This window comes from Glycine max, chromosome 17 (genome assembly GCF_000004515.6).
Source record: "Glycine max cultivar Williams 82 chromosome 17, Glycine_max_v4.0, whole genome shotgun sequence".
NCBI classification, from domain to species: domain Eukaryota; kingdom Viridiplantae; phylum Streptophyta; class Magnoliopsida; order Fabales; family Fabaceae; genus Glycine; species Glycine max.
This window is the reverse complement of record NC_038253.2, coordinates 114,248-135,517: the sequence shown is the minus strand read 5'-3', so window position 1 is coordinate 135,517 and position 21,270 is coordinate 114,248. Positions and strand designations below refer to the sequence as shown.

Below are 21,270 nucleotides of genomic sequence, written 5' to 3'. Positions count from 1 at the left end.
AAGCTAATGAGGACAAAGTGGAAGCTGACACAGAAAAGGGAACTTGTTTTCGGGCTATGCAGGATGACCCTGCAGTTATTACCCTGCAGACCCCCCCAATGGTCTATAGGGATTCGAATCTGGCTTTTTCAAATGAAAGGGGCACAGGATATGCAACCATGACTTCGGTAGAGGATAGAAGGGACCAAAAGTTGGGCCTTGACTCTAAGGGCCCGTTCCCAATAGAAGGTGCAGTTGGAAATGTTAAAGTCTATGTTAGAAAAAAGGAGGGTGGTAAAGGAAAATACAAGGCCCAATCTTTTTTACAACCCACATCTCGTGCCACCAGAAAAGAGGGGGACATTAGAGTCTTGGACCCTGGGGAAAAACCTGGAACCCTTCGTGAGACTGATGCCCAACCCGAACCAGTCTTAGCCACCTTGGACACAACTCTTTTTCAACCTCATTCTGGCCCCACCCTTACTCCCATATCAAACTCTCAGCATAAGGAGGCCCAGGAGGGGAGGGATTTTCACACCTCAGACCCAGGAGGGCCGACTCCTCAGCAGCAACACCCTTCCCATAGCTCTGGTCCCAGTAATGATGTTAGTAAAGTTTTTTCTGACAAAGAGGAAGCGTTTCACATGGCTATCGCTAGAGAGTTGGGGGTGTCTTATTGTAAGACTAATAACAGTGAGGACAACATCTTGAATGAAGACAACAGTAGTAGATGTTCCAATGATTTAACAGGTCTGATGGGAATGAAGCAGATTGAACCATGAATATATTATCCTTCAATTCTAGAGGGCTGGGCAGTGGCATTAAGAGGTCAGCCATTAGGAAGCTAACCTTGGCCAACAACGTTGATATGCTTTGCTTACAGGAAACTAAGAAGGAGTCCATAGACAAATCTTTCTGTCAATATTTGTGGGGGGATGATAATGTTTCTTGGGAGTTTGTCCCTTCTATTAGTGCAGCAGGAGGACTTCTGTGTCTTTGAGATAATGACTCTTTTGTGGTGGATAGAAGGATAGTGGGCAGAGGTTACATTCTGCTGGAAGGAACATGGACGAAAGAAAACAAAAAGGTCTGCATCACTAATGTTTATGCTCCCTGTGACTTGCAGGGAAAGAGACAACAGTGGGAGGAGATTAAAATTCTTAGATCTTCCCTTCACGAAGGCCTTTGGTGTGTAGTGGGTGATTTTAACTCTATAAGATACCAGCATGAGAGGATCAGTTCATCTCAGTCCCTGGGGAACTTCAACAGCTCTTCTGAATTTAATTCTTGGATCTCGGACATGGCATTAGAGGAAGTTAGATCTGTTGGAAGGACTTTCACATGGTATAGACCTAATGGAACTGTAATGAGTAGATTGGACAGGTTTCTTCTATCTGATGAGTGGCTGTCCCAATGGCCAGATTCCACACAATTTGTGCTTGATAGGGATTTTTCTGATCATTGCCCCATTCTTTTGAGGTCTAGAACCATTGACTGGGGGCCTAGACCTTTTAAGATTATGGACTGGTGGCTGCAGGATAAAGAATTTCAGAACATGGTGTGTCACAGATGGGGCAACTATCACCCTAGTGGGTGGGGTGGTTTTGCCTTAAAGATGAAACTGAAGTTCATTAAAAGTTGTATAAGGCACTGGAGCTCTCAAAATGGTGTTATTAATGCTTCCAAAATTCAGAATTTAAAAAAGGAGCTGAATGCTCTAGAGGCTGGTGGCAATGCTTCAATTTTATCTCAAGCTGAGAGAGATCTTAAGAAATCTCTGCAGGAACAGCTTTGGAATGCAGCACTTGCTTATGAATCCATGCTGAGGCAAAAATCTAGAGTGAAGTGGAAAAAAAAAGGGGATAGAAACTCAGCTTACTTCCACAAAATGATTAACCACAGAAGAAGGTTTAATGCTATTCAAGGTCTGATTATCGCAGGCGAATGGGTCCAAGAGCCTAACAGAGTTAAGTCTGCAGCTTTAAACCACTTCAAGAACAGATTCTCAAAGCAGAATCTAAATAGGCCTACTCTCGATGGAGTGCACTTCTCTTCCATTCATCAAGGAGACAAGGATTGCCTTATTGCTAGATTCTCTGAAGGGGAAATTAAATCAGCAGTGTGGGCTTGTGGTGGCGATAAAAGCCCTGGTCCTGATGGCTGTACATTCAATTTTATAAAGCAGTTTTGGGAGACCCTAAATCCTGATTTTACTAGGTTCCTCGATGAGTTCCACATCAATGGCAGATTCCCCAAAGGAAGCAATGCCTCATTCATAGCCCTCATACCCAAGACCACTAACCCGCAGACTCTTAATGATTATAGGCCCATCTCTCTTATAGGGTGTGCCTATAAAATAGTGTCCAAAATCTTGGCTACCAGGTGGCTCGTGTTCTTCCTCATATAATAGATGAAAGGCAAACAACTTTCTTGAAAGGAAGGCATATCCTCCATGGGGTCATGATTGCTAATGAGGTCATAGCTGAAGCCAAATCTAAAAAGAATCCTTGCATGATCTTCAAAGTGGATTTTGAAAAAGCCTTTGATTCGGTCTCTTGGGGGTTCTTAGATTACATGATGAAGCGGATGGGCTTTTGTGAAAAATGGAGACAATGGATATATGGATGTTTGTCTAGTGCAACCATATCCATTCTTATTAATGGCAGTCCCACTTCGGAGTTTGTTCCGCAGAGAGGGCTAAGGCAGGGTGACCCCCTTGCCCCCTTCCTTTTTAACATAGTAGCTGAAGGTCTCACCGGGTTGATGAGGACAGCAATTTCTAAGAACTTATTCCAAAGTTATCAAGTGGGGAGTCAAAAGGAGGAGGTTAATATTCTGCAATATGCAGACGATACGCTGTTTTTTGGATCTGCATCTACAGATAATATTAGAGTCCTGAAATCTGTACTTAGAATCTTTGAGATAGTGTCTGGCCTCAAAATTAATTATGCTAAAAGCCAATTCGGGTGCTTGGGGAAATCAGAATCGTGGTGCAGGGAGGCAGCCCTTTTTCTCAACTGTGGTCAGCTGGTTATCCCCTTCTCCTACCTTGGAATTCCAGTGGGGACAGCATCTAAAAACTGGAACGTGTGGCAGCCTATCATTAGCAAGTTTGAGTTCAAACTAAGTAAATGGAAGCAGAAATGTCTTTCCATGGGAGGAAGGATAACTCTCATCAATTCTATTCTAACAGCTCTGCCCATTTATCTGCTGTCCTTCTTTAAAGTTCCTAAAAAAGTGGTCAATAAGCTAGTTTCAATTCAGAGAAACTTTCTTTGGGGAGGAGGTTCTGAGGCAGCCAAGATTGCTTGGGTAAAATGAGATACTATCTGCCTTCCCAAGATCAAAGGGGGGCTTGGGATTAAAGACTTGTCCAAGTTCAATGAGGCCTTGCTTGGTAAATGGGGTTGGGATTTGGCAAATAATCAACATCAGCCTTGGGCAAGAATATTAATGTCTAAATATGGAGGTTGGAATGCTTTATGCTATGGCAAAAATAGAGCTGATTTTTCTCCTTGGTGGAAGGATTTAAGACATGTTTTCCAACATCATCAACATAGTAATTGCATCTTCAATAACTTGAAGTGGAAGGTGGGTGATGGGACCAGAATTAAATTCTGGAAAGACAAGTGGAGGGAGGATGATTTAAGTCTCCAAGATAAGTACCCAACCTTATATCAAGTGAGCACTCAACAGAATCATCCTATTAACTCAATGGGCCTCTTAAGTGATGGTAGATGGGAATGGAAGATACAATGGAGGAGGCACTTCTTTGACCATGAAATTGACATGGTGGCAGCATTCATGCCTGACATTGAGGCTGTTCAGATTCATCCTTCAAGCCAGGACTATCTCACATGGGGGGGGGGGGATCCTGCTGGTCACTATTCCACAAAGTCTGCCTACAATCTCCTTAAAGATGAGGGTAATTCTATTGCGGAAGACAGCATTTCCAAGATCATTTGGAGACTGAAAATCCCCCCAAGAGCAAGTGCTTTCTCTTGGAGAATTTTCAAGAACAGACTTCCTACTAGGGATAACCTAAGGAGGAGACATGTGGAGCTGCCCTCTTTGCGATCAGGAAGAGGAAACAGCTGGCCACATCTTGTTTTCTTGTAGGAAAACTAGACACCTTTGGTGGGAGAGTTTGAGATGGGTTAATAGAGAGGGTCCTTTCTCTATTGAACCCAAAAGCCATTTTCTGCAATTCTCTCTATGGAGTGGGAAAAGCAATGTAGACAAGCGATGGGAAGTTTTCTGGATAGCTCTATCCATGTCTATTTGGAAGCATAGAAATGCCTTGGTGTTTCACAACCAGGATTTCAACTCTGAAAAAGTTATGGATGAAGCTGTGTTTCACACCTGGTCTTGGATCAACAGCATGGAGAAAGATTTCCATAGTCATTTTAATCAATGGTCTTCTAGCTTAAAGGAGGAAATGTCTTAGGGCCTTTTCTTTTGTTGTATGGGTATCCACTTTTTGTGGTTTTATCTTTGTAGGTGGGGCTGGCAGAGTACTGCCTGTGTATATTCTGTTACTCCTCAGTACTCCTAGTACTGATTATCTTTTAATACTATCAGATTTTTGCTGTGCAAAAAAAAAAGGTTTAAGTTTGAAGTTTTTATATATATGCTTTCTCAAAGGTTTGAATATAAGTGTTTATATACTTTTTGAAAATAGGTTTTTCATTTGCTTTACATATTGTTATTTTAACAGTGGTAGTTTTTTTTTTGCTGAACATCAGTCTTTTCTGTCTCTCTCTATATATAACATTTATCTTTGCTGATAAAAAAAAAAAAAGTGTCGACATGCCTCAGAAGGTCATCTCAGCATGCCAGGTTGTGTTACATATCAATAGCAGCATACTAACGTGGACCAAAAAAAGAAAAGCATTGCAAAGACCACTTGAATATATTTTACAAGGACCAAAACAAAAAAGAGATATATTACAATGGCAAAAAACATTATTAAATCTAATAATAATAAGTTATAAAAATTTAAAAATAACAATAGATGAAAAAAATTAATTGATAAAATTAATGTAAATTGGTCTACGTGTAACCAAAAACATGTTGATAGTGTGTGTTTGGATGTGCGTATGTGGAATTGATTTTGGATTACCATAATTGTATAGAATTGATTTTAAGTAAATATGACTATATGAGTGTACAACCCTAAGCAAATCTTCTAGAGAGTATACCCATGGTAGCAAAAAACAAAGGGAAATGAACAGCAACAATTATAGTGTGGACAGTTAAAAAAAAGAGGTAATGTTGGTCAACAAGTTATCTCTAACCTACTCATATTTGAATATATTCGAATATCTTATCTATTGACAGGTAATTAATTATCTATAAGCCAATGTTGTTAATGGCGGATGGGGTGGCTCATGGCGGAAAGTCAAAAATCCGCCATAAAAATATGGCGGATGGCGTAGCGGAAAATGACGGATGTCATGGCGGACAAAAAAAAGAAAGCATATATATAAACTCATTGAAATTGAAACAAACAAAGGATTGCATTCAAATAAACTAAAAAAGTTTCATGAGTTCATACAATAATCAAGTACCAACACCAAATAAACTCATTAAAGAGTTCAATATAAGAAAATGATAAAAACATAATGCAAAGTGCAAAGTGAAGGTTGTGGTGTCAAATAGAAAAAAAAATTAAAAATGGGACTTTCGAAAGTAAAAGGGGGGTGTCAAATAGAAAAATGAAAAAAAAGCTGCAGACAGAAAAAAGGGGTGTCAGGCAGCAAAAACAAAACCAAAAAAAAAGCTTTGCCCACCGGAATAAGTTGCAGTTCTGCTGGGGTCGTCTTCTCCGTTCGCGTTGCCGTCGTCACGCCGTGCTCGTCGCCGCCGTTCGCGCCGTGGGTCGTCGCCGCCGTTCACGCCGTGGGTCGTTGCTGCTGGCTGCTGTGTGTAGCGGGTCACGCGTGGCTGGTTCCGAGGTCGCGCTGTGTGTTGGAGCTTCGAGGGTTGTAGCTGCGTTCTAAAAGGTAGGGGGGTCATGGTTTTCATTAAGTTACCGGGTAGGGTTGGGTCGGGTCAGCCCAACTCCTACCGCGGACAAAAAAAAAAACAAATTCCACCATTTTCCGCCTTGCCGGCACATCCACCATGGCTATGGCGGCCGCCATGGCGCCGCCATCTTTAACCCGCCATGCCACCGCTATTCGGTGGCGTTTTTTCAGAAATCCGCTACGCAACTCCGCCATGGCCGCCATTTAACAACACTGCTATAAGCCCACACATTATCTACAAGGTAGAATTATTTTCTACCTTTTATCTATCTTAGATTCTTAAGAATGTGAGTTTAGACTTAACTCAACCCCAAAAGCTAGCTCAAGAGGTGAGAGTCGCCCCTCACTTATATACTATTACTTACCTTATCTTTAGCCGATGTAGAACTTGGATTTTTCCCAATACACCCCCTCACGCCCAGCACTTCTTGTGCTTGGTGCGTGGATAACAATAGTGGGTGAACCTTTGGATTAATCTTGAATATGCTCTGATACCATCTTAGATTCTTAGAATGTGAGTTTAGACCTAACTCAACCCCAAAAGTTAGCTCAAGGGGTGAGAGTTGCCCCTCACTTATATATTCTTATTTGGCTTTATCTTTAACCGATGTGGGACTTGGATTTTTCTCAACACACCACGCCCAACACTTATTGGGCTTGGTGCGTGGATAACAATGGTGAGTAACCCTTTGGATTAATCTTGGATATGCTCTGATACCATCTTAGAATCTTAGAATGTGAGTTTATGCCTAACTCAACCCCAAAAGCTAGCTTAAGGGGTGAGTGTTGTCCCTCACTTATATACTCTAATTTGACTTTATTTTTAGCCGATGTGGGACTTGGGTTTTTCCCAATACTGATTTATTTTGTTTCCCCAATATTCTATGATTTACTTGCTGTCTTTATTTCTTTTTTTTAATCAGCAAAAATATAGTAGTATTATATATAATATGAAGATGAATACAAGTGGTACTGTTATATATATAACCATACTATGCAAAGCTATGGTGACCTAATACAAGCATTACATCAAGAATTAGGTAACCATAGATCTGACCGTAGGCTAGGCACCCAACCACAAAATAATATACGCTAAGCCCCCCCCCCCCCCCCCCAGCACAGAACCCTTCCCTGATATTGCTGGACCAGTACTGCAATGGAGTATCAAATCCTTTTTCCAAATTGTTAAGCCATGTCCGGCAGAGGAATAAAGCATCCTCCATCAATTTGTGACCATTGAAGCTGTCATTTGAGAAAACGATCCTGTTTCTATGGTGCCAAATACACCATGTCAGGGATATCCACCAAAGTTTCCTTGTATAGCTATAGGCAAAGTTTCATTGAATAACATTAAAGATTATTGTTTAATGGGATGCTCTCCATGATGAGAGGCATTTCAGTCAATTTTGATAACTGCTGCATCAGCAGTCAGTTACAAACTAACTGGAATAAAACTAACACATCTAACAATATACATACAGGAGGATAAACAAATCTCTAATAAAACTCACCTTACGTATATTTCCTGGAGGACGTAAAAATACCCTTTTCTGTTCACTTGATGCTACTGCTGAATGCAAAGGAATAACCCATTCAGAAGATGGCCCACCAAATTGGGAAGATGCCACCAACTTATCATGTAAATAGTTTATTTCAGACATTCCCTGGCATGACAAGTTATAGTGAAAAAATATAACTATTCACACTGAAAAAAATACAGGCAAACATATCAACTCAAAAGATAACTAAGTAACCTTACAGGTAGAAATACAAGGATGGCACCCTCATCGCAAGTTTCATCAATGAAACATATTAGATCTTCAAGAAGATCATAATCAATGACATCTTCATTCAATCTTTTCTGAATGAAATTTTTTTGAATGGTCAAATTAGAGTGTCAATTTAAAGTGGTACACAGATTCACAGCTTAAAAGGGATTTACCATATTTTGTTGAGTTTGTTCACTACATAATTGATAATAACTTGGAACAAAATATGGATTAAAATGTTCTTCAGAAAGCAGAGACTCGTCACCCCATGCAGATAAGACTAGATTCTTCTTACCCCTGCTATTTGTCACAACATCTCTCTGCAAAATCTAAATTGCAATGAATCATAAATTAAAGGAAAACCAGATAATTTATGCTCCAATTCATCAAAAGTATAAAGAATGAACAATAAAGAGATAAAATCACAGTCACAAATCAGTAACAGTAATCTAAAGCTGATCATAAATTACCTGTCCTTTGGGAAATGTCCCATCTGTCAAAGAAGCTGGAGAATCTGAGGCAAGTCGATACTCAATCTGATCATATATATCCTCAAGAAAGTATGTTGTCACTGGATGAGTCCTGCCTTCTGCAGTAACGACAGGGCAATTGTTGAAGTATCTTGAAAATAAACTTGAATCAACTGTTGCAGACCTGATCATTATAGTTGCATATATGACAAAAGGAAGTTAGACTCAACAGAAATTAATATAAGCAAGTCTTTTAACCCACTAGTTCTAGGAACAAAATTAAACACAAAAATACATACATTAGAATGATCTTCAGTTTTCCAGAGCTGTTAGTGGACTGCTTCTCAATTAGATTCTTTAAAACAATTAGAAGAAAATCACCCTGTAAAAAATTAAAAAGCAAATATATGAAATTAATATACTTAAAAAAAAACTTATCAACATAGAATAGTTCAGAAACAGAGGATAAAAAATACTCCAAACAACACAAAAAGTAACAATATATCCCAAATTTCACTATAGAAGAAAAAGTTGGAAATTCTAGCATTTCATTTATTTGCTTCTCCATATAGGAGTATACTTTAGTACCTTTAGTACCTCTGGTACTTTTATTTAATAATAACTACTTTTGCTGATAAAAAAAATAAAAATATAGGAGTATACTTACTCGATAGGATTCTTTCTTTTCTTAAGTCTTTGTGTATAGACTTAACTATAATTTTCTGCACTCTTGTAGTTAGTTAGCTAACTGACTAGACTCAGTTGACAGTTACAACTGTAACTGCCTATATAAGCTGAGGTGTAACTGATTCTCATTTGGGTTGAATCTTATCACCTTTCACCTCAAATTCTGTTTTGAATTTTCTCTCTCTCTCTCTCTCTGAGATTCATTTATGGTATCAGAGCTTCATTTTTTATCCTTGATTCTTCTCTCATGCCTTAATTCCATTCCTCCTCCCCCTCCGCCAGGGAACGCTTTAATCCTAAAATTCCTTTTGTCCTCAATAATCTTTTGTTTATGCCTTCCATTACCAAAAACTTAATTTGTGTCAGTCAATTCTGTAGGGACAATTCTGTGTTTTTTGAATTTCATTCTGAATTCTGTTTGGTCAAATCTCAGGTATCTAAAGAGGTGCTTCTTAAAGGGATGGTGGGCTGTGATGGTCTATAAATTCCCTGACTTGCTTCAGTCAGCTAGACAGCGACTCAAGCCCTCTTTCACTGTCAATACCATTTCTTCTGCTGGCTCAGAACCTGTGCCAAGTGCCTCTTCCTCAAATTCGGCCAAAACTGCATACCAAACACTTAGGAAGGACATCTCACAGGAGAATGACGATGGGGCTTTTGGGGAGTTATGGAAACTCAAGATTCCAACAAAAATTGCTGCCTTCGCATGGAGGTTAATCAATGACAGGCTACCCACTAGAACTAATCTGCGAAAGAGGCACATTGAGGTGACAGATTCCAGCTGCCCATTCTGCAGTCTGGTGGAGGAGACCGCAGGTCACATATTTTTCCAATGCAGCAAGATAATCCAGCTTTGGTGGGAATCCTTGTCTTGGGTGAATTTGGTGGGAGTCTTCCCAAACCATCCTAGACAACATTTTCTTCACCACATTCATGGGGTGACAAGGGGAATGAGAGTTCAGAGATGGAATTGGTGGTGGCTAGCATTAACATGGACTACTTGGAAGCACAGAAATGACATCATTTTTGCAAATGGTACATTTAATGCCAACAAACTGATGGACGATGCAGTCTTCCTACTATGGTCGTGGCTCAGAAATTTGGAGAAGGACTTTAATACACATTATAATCACTGGTCTACCAATCTTAGTGCAGGATTTTTAAGAATACCTTGATATGTGTATTATAACCATTCTTGTATCCACACTCTATCTATGGTCAGAATTAGGTCTACCTGGAATCTAATCTGATCTGTAATTTGTACCTTTTTTTTTTTTTTTTTGATCAGCCAAAATAAGTATATATATATTAGCAAAGTACCAGAGGTACTAGAATTACAAGCTAAGATTCTAGTCTAGTTCAGCACCCTAACAATTTGGTTGCAGACCAGAATAAGTTTCATATTATAGACTAATACAATTATTGAACCTAGATTCAAATCCTCATCTGCGGAAGAATCCTTCAGATAGATTTGATGACCACTGATTATAGTGGGTTGTGAAATCCTTCTCAAAATTTTTTAGCCAAGTCCATAACAGAAATACTGCATCATCCACCACTTTATTTGCGTTGAAGGCAGAATTGGAGAAAACTATACTATTTCTGTGCTTCCAAATAGTCCATGTCAATGCTAGCCACCACCCCTTCCATCTGTCCAGCTGTATTCCTTCAAATGCTCCATATATGTGCTGAAGAAAATGATGTCTTGGGTGATGTGGAAAGACACCCACCAGATTTACCCAGGACAGCATTTCACACCATATAGGAAACACTTTGCTGCAGTGAAAAAACAAGTGACCTGCACTCTCCTCTATTGTTCTGCAGAAAGGGCACATAAAATCTTGTAGCTCCACATGCTTTCTCCTCAAATTGTCTCTTGTTGGTAACCTATCTTTGAGTAACCTCCATGCAAACACAGTTACTTTAGATGGAACCTTCACCTTCCATAGCTCCTTGAACTCTCCGTCCTGGTCCTCCTGTAATAAGTCCTCTCTAAGCACATTGTAGGCACTCCTAACCGTATATTGGCCACTAGAATCTGCCACCCAAACCCACTGGTCAGCCCTGTGGGACCGAATTCTGTTCCCCTCAAGTTCTTGTAGAAATGATACTGCCATATCTATCTCATTGTCGAACAACGGTCTCCGCCATTTGAAGTCCCATTCCCACCCTGAATCTTTGAATTCTCCCATTTGCTGAATGAAATAATTTTGCTGAACAGATATACTATAGAGCCTAGGGTATTTCTCTAGTAATCTGTTATCTTCCCCTATCCAAGTGTCCTCCCAAAATTTAAATTTATCCCCACGTCCAACCTTCCACGCTATCGAATTATTTAGCAATTGACCCTGTTGAGGATGCTGATCTACAATCTTCAAGTCCCTCCACCATGTAGATTCATTATTGGCTGACCTTGCTTCACTCAAATTCCTCCACCCGCCATACTTTGATTCTATTACCCTGACCCACAACTCCCCCTGATTCTGAAAAAGCTTCCATTTCCATTTTCCCAACAAAGATAAATTAAACGAGCTAATATCTTTGACCCCCAAACCTCCATCCTCTTTTGGCAAGCACACCGTTTCCCAACGGATCCAAGCTATTTTGTTTTGCTCCGACACTCCCCCCCATAGAAAATTCCTCTGCAACCTTGTTAACTTGTTCACCACTTTTTTGGGCACCCTGAAAAATGAGAAAAAATAAATAGGAATAGATGTTAGCACTGAATTTATGAGAGTCACTCTCCCCCCAAATGACAGGTGTCTTTGTTTCCATCTCACTAGTTTTCTCTCGCATTTAGTAATAATAGGGTCCCATGTCTGACATCTTCGCGGATTGGCCCCAATGGGTAGACCAAGATAGTTGAAAGGAAAAGACATCAAGCTACAATGGAGGTAATTGGCTGCATCGCTTATCCATAAGTCTGACACTCCAAAAGCCCCACAGCTACTCTTAGCAAAATTGATTTTTAAGCCCGAAGCAAGCTCAAAAGCCCTCAAGATGGCTTTAATAGTTCTAACATTCTCCATAGATGCCTCCCCAAAGAATATTGTATCGTCCGCATACTGGAGGAGGCTAATCTCCACTTTGTTTGTTCCCACTAAGAATCCCCTGTATAACCTCTTCTCTATCGCTTTGGACAGCAATCCATTAAGACCTTCCGCAACAATGTTAAATAGTAGAGGTGACAATGGATCTCCCTGTCTAAGTCCTCTTTGGGGTGAGAACTCAGATGAAGGACTACCATTGACCAAGACCGAGACCGATGCTGATTTTAGACATCCAACTATCCATTGGATCCATTTGGTGCAAAAACCCATTCTTGTCATCATATAAGTCAAAAACTCCCAAGACACAGAGTCGTATGCCTTCTCATAATCTACCTTGAAAATAAAGCAAGGCTTTTGACCTCTTTTGGCTTCTTCAACCACCTCATTTGCAACCATCACGCTGTGAAGCATATGTCTACCTTGAATGAATGCTGACTGTCTTTCATTAATGATGAGATGCATAACCTTCTTCAACCTGTTAGTCAGAACCTTGGCAAGTATCTTATATGTACACCCTATCAATGAAATTGGTCTGTAATTTGTACCTTATCTAGTACCTCTGGTACTCTTTAATATATATATTTTATCTTTGCTGATCAAAAAAAAAATTGTGTAGATAGGATCAGTTTTAATGTGTCTTATGTGAATACACTTTCCGATAGTGCTATTTCTTTTGCCACTTTACATTCCAGATTAGGTCATCCTAATGCTGATACTATAAAAATTATATCCAAATTGTGTAATATACCTATTATCAATAAAACAGGTTCTGATTTTTGTTCTCATTGTTGTGTTGGCAAGTCCCATCGTCTTCCCTCTTCCCCTTCACTTACTGAATATTCCACTCCCTTTGAACTCATTTATACAGATCTGTGGGGGTCTTCTCTCTTGTCCAACACAGGTTACAGATATTATGTAACCTTTGTTGATGCCCACACTCGTTTTACTTGGCTTTATGTGTTGAAAAGTAAATCTGAAACTCTTACTCTGTTCAAAGAGTTTCTTACTTTAGTTAAAAACTCAGTTTTCTTTTTTTTTTGCACAGCAAAAATCAATATATTATATATGAAATCCAGTACTAGGTGTACTGAAAATACAAAGATAAAAGCAATACAAATACAGTCTGCACCCCATTAGGAGAGACCTTAGGCAGCCCACCAAAGTACAAACCCATCCTCTCTAGGAAAAAACATCCTTTAGATTGGTTGACCAGAAAGTAAAGTGCATGTTGAAGAATCTACCTATTAAAGCTTTACAATCAGACTGGAAGGAGGGGGGGGAGGGGAGTACAGACCATTTACCAAATTTCTTGCAGAACTTGGTGTGCAACATAAATTGATCTGTCCACACACTCACATCAGAATGGAGTGGTGGAAAGGAAACACAGACACATTTTTTTTTTTGGTCAGCAAAAATAAAATATATTAATTGAGTACCAGAGGTACCAAGAGAAATGAATTACAGGAATCATGTTATTTCTACTGTATATCTCATCAATCGCCTTCCATCATCATCTATCCATCAAAAGGTACCTTATAAAAAATTGTTTAAGAAACTTCCAGATTAAAAGTTCTTAAAGGTCTTTGGCTACGCTTGCTATCCTCTGTCAAGGCCCTACAACCAGCATAACTCCAACCACAGTCTCAAGAATGTCTCTTGCTGGGGTATTCACTTTCTCACAAGGGCTACAAGTGCATGACTGCAGATGGACGAATTTACATCTCCAAGGATATGATCTTTGATGAGTTGAGCTTTCCTTTTCCTAGGTTTTTTGGTGATACAGCCTCAGGTTCAGCAGCTACTGCTTCTACTTCTTCTTAGCAGACATTGACTGTTATGTCTGTTCTCCCAACAGCAACTACCTCTGCTACTACAGCCAGTGATACTTCTGCATCACAAGCAGCTGCTCTTGTTCAGCAGTCACCAGTGAGTTCCACCTCAGTGGATGTTGATCCTGTCTCTGATTTCCCAGACTCTCAGCAACATCAAGAGCCATTACCCACAGATGTTGCCTACTCTCAAGCAACAGCTCTTGTCAGACCTGAAAATATCCATCCTATGTGTACTGGGGCCAAGGCTGGTGTTGATAAGCCTAGGTAGCAGCCCACACTTCTCTTAGCTCAGAGTGGGTGAGAAGTTATCCAACCTCTCATGAGCTTGAGGAGGGGTATAGGAGTATACTTACTCGATAGAGTTCTTTCTTTTCTTTAAGTCTTTGTGTAATAGGCTTAACTATAGTTTTCTGCACTCTTGTAGTTAGTTAACTGACTAGAGTCAGTAGACAGTTACGTCTGAAATTGCCTATATAAGCTGAGGTGTAACTCATTCTCATTTGGGTTGAATCTTATCACCTTTCACATCAAACTCTGTTGTGAATTTTCTCTCTCTCTCTCTCTCTGAGGTTCGTTTACTCCAATACTTTTCTACCAAGAATGAAATGAAAAATTTCAAATAGTAGTAGATTTATTCAAGTTTTATCTTTGAAGGCAGTAGTTAGATGATTGATTTTATCTACCCAAGACTTGGATATGATACGACACAAACATAGGGCAAACCAACCAGCTTGGAACACCGAACATGCCTCAAGTTGGCCCAACCAAGCCCATTTTAGACATCTGTATGCATGGTGTTGGAAATATGATATGAAACCAATTATGTATCTTTACCTAACAGCTTAAGCTTTTGGGATAGTTGGCACTTGGTTAATGATATATCAGAGCTGTTATATCAGAGGAATAGGATTGTCTTCGTAAATGAAAGTTTCAATGGTCATAAATTGATGGAAGATGCTTTATTTTTCTGCTAGACTTGGCTTAAAAATTTGGAGAAAGGATTTGACATCCCGTTTCATTCTTGGTCTAGCAACATTAGGGATGGATTTTATATTCAGGGGGGTTAGCGTATAGAATTTTTTGTGTGGTTGGGTGCCTAGCTTACAGCAAGATCTTTGGTTTCCTAATTCATGCTGGTTATCATGTATTAGGACACCATAGTTCTGCACCTTTTGATGCCAGGATGTATATACAACAGTACCACTTGTACTGAATTTAATATTTATATAATATATCTATACTTTTGCCGATCAAAAAAAAAATATCAGAGCCTTTATGACCAAGTAGCCTAGGCTTTGATTCTCTTTGTCCCCTATCATCTAATGAAAAAAAATAAAGGTTTAACTTTAGCACAAGGTAGGTAGACCTGTGCATTGTCCACACCTCAAGCCTAAAGGAATCTACCTGAGAGGGCATGTTAGAAATATAATATATAACCATTCACGTGTCTTTACCTAATTGCTTAAGCTTTTGGAATAGTTGATTCATGACACATGGTATTCCTAGACATCTTACTCAGAACTTCACACATCCAATCAGCCAAGGTATAAATAATGAGAATTACATTCAGTGTAAACTTCACATGAAGGTTCAATATAGCAAGTTAATTGATTCAACTCACCAACAAAGACCTCTCATGAACTTCATCAACTATGATATGAGTAATGCCAGACAAGCTTTGGTCCCCCTGGAATATCAACAACAAGCAAAACAATAACTTAAAATTCAATAAACAAAAAAGAAAGTATAACAACAATTATTTAAATACAGTATAATTACATTTGCAGGAAAATGCCACTAGTCCCAACATGAGAGAATAAGTTAATAACATAAATATGTAGCATAGCAAAACAAAATGGAAGGGCTAGTCCGACCCAAGATATCATATAAAGAAACAAGGTCAAAAATTAAACAATGAACTATCTCTTTTAAAAGCTTCTAGGATACTGTTACAGTCAAGATCTCAAAAATTTAACATCTTACTTTTCTCATTTAGAAAACCAATTAATATAAAAAGACCATGGTGTGGCTAAATTAATATAAAATAAGGAAAATCAATAAAAAAAAATGTTCAGACATTTAGCATTGTTAATGACAAAACAATTCAGATCCTTCTCCAATCTCTTATCGTACTATAGTTCCACTTGATACTTCTGCTAACCTTCCCATTGCCCTTCGTAAAGGTAAACAATCCGGTCTCAATCCTTAGCCTATTTTTAACTTTCTCAGTTACCCACCTGTTATCTTCTTCCCACAGTGCCTCTGTTTCTAGTTTATAATCAGTTACCATTCCTAAAAATATTCAAGAAGCATTATCTCCCATCCAGGGTGGAGACAGACAATGCTTGATGAGATGGTGGCTTTAGAATCTAATAATACATGGATTGTCGTTTCACCTCCTCCTGAAAAGTCTGCAATTGGTTGCAGATGCGTGTTACTATTAAGGTTGGTCCTAATGGGTGAATGGACCACTTGAAAGCCCAGTTGATTGCAAAAGAATATACTCAAATTCATGTTTATGGTGATACTTTTTCCCCTATTTCTAAGATGGCCTCTACTTGTTTGTTCTTATCAATGGCTGCCATAAGCATTGGCCCAAATAAAGTTGATTACAAAGTATGAAATAATGTTATCATTTTTTTTGGTCAGCAAAGATAAATATATATATATTAGAGAAGAATCTAAGTACCAGAGGTACCGTGACAAATAATGTTATCATGTTTTGTCAAAAACCAAATAAGATGCAAAATGATAAAATATATATATATATATATATATATATATATATATATATATATATATATATATATATATATATATATCTTTTGATATTTGTTATTATTGATCTTCCACTAATCATTCTCATTTAAGATGCAATGATCCATGCATCAAGTTGAAGACAACATGAGGTATAGACCTTTTATACTATTTAACAAAAATAACCTACCATCAATTTTCTTAGAAGGATGCCTGTTGTACAGAACAGAAGCCTTGTTTTCTCATTCCTAACATGAAAATAAGCAGTCAATAACTTAATACTTCCAATTAAGAAACAGAACAGATAGAAAAACATTATTTTGGCCCCCAATAAGCAATGGGGTATGAGAAGGGTTAAAAAAATGAAGCATTAGCATTCAATCACCTTTTCCCATAGCTTTATAGTGTGACTCATAAGTTGTTTTTTTTTTTGGTCAGCAAAGATAAATATATATATATTAGACAAGAATCTAAGTACCAGAGGTACCGTGATACAATAAAGACCAGTGAGATGGTTCCCAAGGGCAGACTAGACACAGTCTCGATGGGAACCAAACTGGATAATATAATTCTACAGCTATCATGACCCTATGACTTCTACCCTTGTCTAACAACAAAAGCCTCTGTAAGGTTAGATGACCATTGATTATACTGTGTTACAAAATCTTTCTCAGTTTCTGAGCCATGTCCAAAACAGAAATATAGCATCCTCCATCAGTTTGTTTCCATTAAAGATCCCATTTGAGAATATGATCTTGTTCCTCATCTGCCACACAGACCATGTAAGCGCCACCCACCAGACCCTCCATCTGCTATCCCAAATTCCTTTAACCCCATCAGTCATATGTTGGGCAAAATGATGCCTTGGGTGCTGTGGAAATACAGTAGAGATGTTCACCCAGGACATAGCTTCCCACCAAAGAGGTATAGTTTTGCTACTGGAAAAATAAATGTGCTGCATCCTCCACTGTGCTTCTGCAGAATGGGCAAGTTTGGTCATGGATTTCCACCTGCCGCCTACTCAGGTTTGCTTTAGTGGGCAATCTATCTCGAAGTAACCTCCAAACAATTCTGGATAGTGTGACTCATAAGTTGTATACCTCTGTATTTAGCACAATTCTGGATATCTCCTTTGTTCTTAAAAATTGGAACCAAAGTAATCTTCCTCCACTCATCTGGCATTTCTTAGACCTCAAAATCTCATTGAAAAGCTTAGTGAGACAAATGAAACCTTGTTCTCCCATACACTTCCAAACTTCTATAGGGATACCATCTGGAACAAATAGTTTTACCCTTATCCATCCTTTTAATGGCTTATTTAACCTCTCCAATGCGAATTCTATGGTAATAATCCAAATTTCTTTCCTTCTCTTGGGTTTCTAGCCCCTCCATGGTGAAATAATATACTTGGGCATAATATTAATGAGAATGTGATTCTTGGGAATACAATAGTATACCTTGAAACAAACGCCCCTTAAAGTATATTAAAAACTAAAAGGCACCAGGACAAGGGATTCACTATCAAGACAAAGGATATTGTGATATAGGTTGGGCAAGCTCGCCTATTGACAAATGCTGTATTTTGGGGTATTGTGTACCTATTGGAGGGAATATTGTCTCTTGGAAGAGTAAAAAGCAAAATGTTACTGCACCGTGCAGAAGTAGAGTATAAGGATATGTGTACAGCTACTTGTGCACACGTTTGGATTAAATATCTCCTTCAAGAATTGAAGTTTAGAGACATCCAATAGGTGAAATTATGTTGTGACAATCAAGCAAAGCTCTTCATATAGCCACCAATATGATGTTTCATGGATGAACTATGCATATTAAAATTTATTGTCATTTCATTCAGGAAAAGGTTTTTTCCAAAGAACTCATTACAAAATTTGATAGTTCTAATGACCAACTAGCAAACATCTTCACAGAGTCTATAAGGGGGACTAGAATTCAAATTATTTATTCCAAGCTTGGAGCCATTGATTCATAAGCTCCAAGTTGGCAAGTGTTGGAAGTGTTGGGAATTGTAGCAATTATGTTTAGATTCATGTACCTTAAGAATAGCATACATGCTCTTAGGAAGTAAATGTAATTAATAATTGGTTTCAGGATAAACAATTCAGAAAGGTGGTATCTGAATGGTGGTCATCACACTCATTTCGAGGATGGGGTGGCTATGTACTGAAAGAAAAAGTCAAGGGACTCAAGCAAAGATTGAAGGTCTGGAACAAGGAAAAATTTCGGGATATCCAGAAGAAAATCAGTAGGATTGAACTGGAACTGAACAAGCTGGACTCTGATGGTAATGGAAGACAGCTAAATGATAGGGAAATGGCGCTGAGAAAAAAGCTGCAAGAGGATCTATGGCTGGCAGCCACATCCTATGAGTCTTTGCTAAGGCAAAAAGCAAGGACAAAATGGATAAAAGAAGGGGACTGCAACTCTAAATTCTTCCACATCACAGTCAACAGGAATCGCAGACATAATGCGCTCAGAGGACTCATGTTAGACAGATGCTGGATAGAAGAACCTGCCAGGATCAAAGAAGAGGTTCATCAATACTTTAGGAAGAAATTTGAGGAGGAGGAGAAGGAGAGGCCGACACTTGATGGAATATCTTTTCAGACAATTTCACAAAGCCAAAATGATTTTCTGATACATCCTTTTGATGAGAAGGAAATTAAAGATGCAATGAGGGATTGTGGGAGCCATAAAAGCCCCAGACCAGATGGTTTGAATTTCAAAATTTATCAGAGTTCTGGGAAGTAATGAAACCTGAGGTGCTTAGATTCTTGGATGAGTTCTATGTAAAGGGCAGATTTCCAAAGGGCTCCAAAAGTGCTGGAACCTCAAAACCTTAACCAATACAGGCCCATGTCGCTGATAGGGTGCATATATAAAATAGTGGCCAAAGTGTTAGCAAGAAGACTGAAGAAGGTGCTGCCAAAGATCATAGATGAGCGACAATCAGCCTTTATTGAAGGAAGAGACATGCTTCACAGTGTCTTAGTAGCCAATGAAGCGGTGGAGGAAGTGAAGAGAAATGCTAAGAGCTGTCTGGTATTCAAAGTTGACTATAAGAAGGCATATAACTCGGTTAGTTGGGACTTTCTGATTTTCATGCTTAGGAAGATGGGCTTCAATGTCAATTCTGATTAATGGAAGTCCTACAGCTGAATTCACTCCACAAAAGGGACTCAGACAAGGGGACCCATTAGCCCCTCTCTTATTTAATATTGTGGCTGAGGGCTTAACGGGTCTAATGAGAAAAGCATTGAAAGTAAATAAATATAAGGGACTCCTGGTTGGAAGAAATGGAGTAGAAATCAGCATTCTGCAATATGCAGATGATACCATTTTCTTTTTTTTTTGCTCAGCAAAAATAAGTATATATATATTTATAAAAGGAGTACCAGCGGTACTAAGAAATACAAATGTTAGGAGCCAGCTGGTTCCTATGTTTATTACTAGGACCCGAGCCAGCTCCACAGCACCCTGCTACAAAACACCCTAGTTCATAAATCCAGCCCCTGTCCTCCCACCTAGGTACAGAATCCTACTCTTAGATTAGTAGCCCATTGGTTGAAATGTACCTGCTCCACTGTAAGCACCACTCCTCAAGGCAATGCTGAGGAGTTTTAAGATGGTATCAGGCCTAAAAATCAATTTTGCAAAAAGTCAGTTTGGGGCTATTGGAAAGTCTTTGCAGTGACTGAATGAGACTGCCTTGTACCTCAATTGCAGTTTTCTATCTGTACCGTTTACCTATTTGGGTATCCCCATAGGGGCAAACCCAAAAAGTAGTGTAACTTGTGAACCCATTGTCAAAAAATGTGAGAGTAGATTAGCAAAGTGGAAACAAAAGCAATTATCATTTGGGGGCAGGGTGACTTTGATAAAGTCAGTCCTAAACTCAATTCCTATCTATTTCCTTTCTTTTTTCAGGATTCCGAAGAAGGTGGTACACAAGCTAGTGACACTACAAAGATGGTTCATGTGGGGTGGAGATATGGAAAACAAGAAAATTGCTTGGGTGAGCTAGGAGACAGCATGTCTATCAAAGGAAAAAGGAGGCTTGGAAATCAGAGATTTGACTTCAATCAGGCCCTTCTTGGAAAATGGAAGTGGGATTTATTTCACCACCAAGGAGAGTTATGGGCTAGAGTGTTGGATTCCAAATATGGAGGTTGGCGGAACTTGGATGGCAACAATACATCTCAACCAGCCTTCAAATGGTCTGATCTGAGTGAGGTGTGCCACAATTCAGGGGAGGAAAGCTGGTTCAAACCGGGGATAAGATGGAATGTAGGTTCTGGTTCAAAAGCTAGATTTTGGGAAGACGAGTGGATGGCTAATGGGATCTCTTTAAAGGTAAAGTACCCTAGACTTTACCTGAACTCGAAACAATAGAAGCAATACATTCAACAAATGGGAGGCAGTTCAGAAGGAAGATGGGAGCGGTGCTTACAGTGGAGCAGGCAACTGTTTGAGGTTGAGATACCTATGGGGGCTGCTTTTCTGGAGGAAATACAAAACACTAACATAAATATGCAGCAAACTGATTCAAGGGTATGTATAAATGATTCAACTGGAAAGTATACAGTGAGAAGTGCATATCAATTACTTGACAGGAACTCAAAAGATGACAACACAGATGGGATATTTCATGACATATGGAAGCTAAAAATACCAAGCAA

The 21,270-nt window shown here is 39.0% G+C and overlaps 1 protein-coding gene across 3 annotated transcripts in view; it reads right to left on the bottom strand.

Annotated features, from left to right (window-relative positions):
* Positions 1-21,270, bottom strand: part of LOC100788401 (DExH-box ATP-dependent RNA helicase DExH7, chloroplastic) — a 61,285-nt gene that overhangs the window by 20,427 nt on the left and 19,588 nt on the right. For 2 of the 3 annotated variants that reach the window (XM_006600196.2, XM_006600197.2), the window contains exons 14-20: positions 16,764-16,821; positions 15,438-15,503; positions 8,547-8,629; positions 8,248-8,431; positions 7,951-8,106; positions 7,768-7,869; positions 7,520-7,672 (exon numbers count right to left, since the gene is read on the bottom strand). In XM_006600196.2, the coding sequence (XP_006600259.1) occupies positions 7,520-7,672; positions 7,768-7,869; positions 7,951-8,106; positions 8,248-8,431; positions 8,547-8,629; positions 15,438-15,503; positions 16,764-16,821 (802 nt within the window). The remainder of the gene's footprint in view (positions 1-7,519; positions 7,673-7,767; positions 7,870-7,950; positions 8,107-8,247; positions 8,432-8,546; positions 8,630-15,437; positions 15,504-16,763; positions 16,822-21,270) is intronic. The other variant, XM_006600198.2, reaches the window with a different exon arrangement.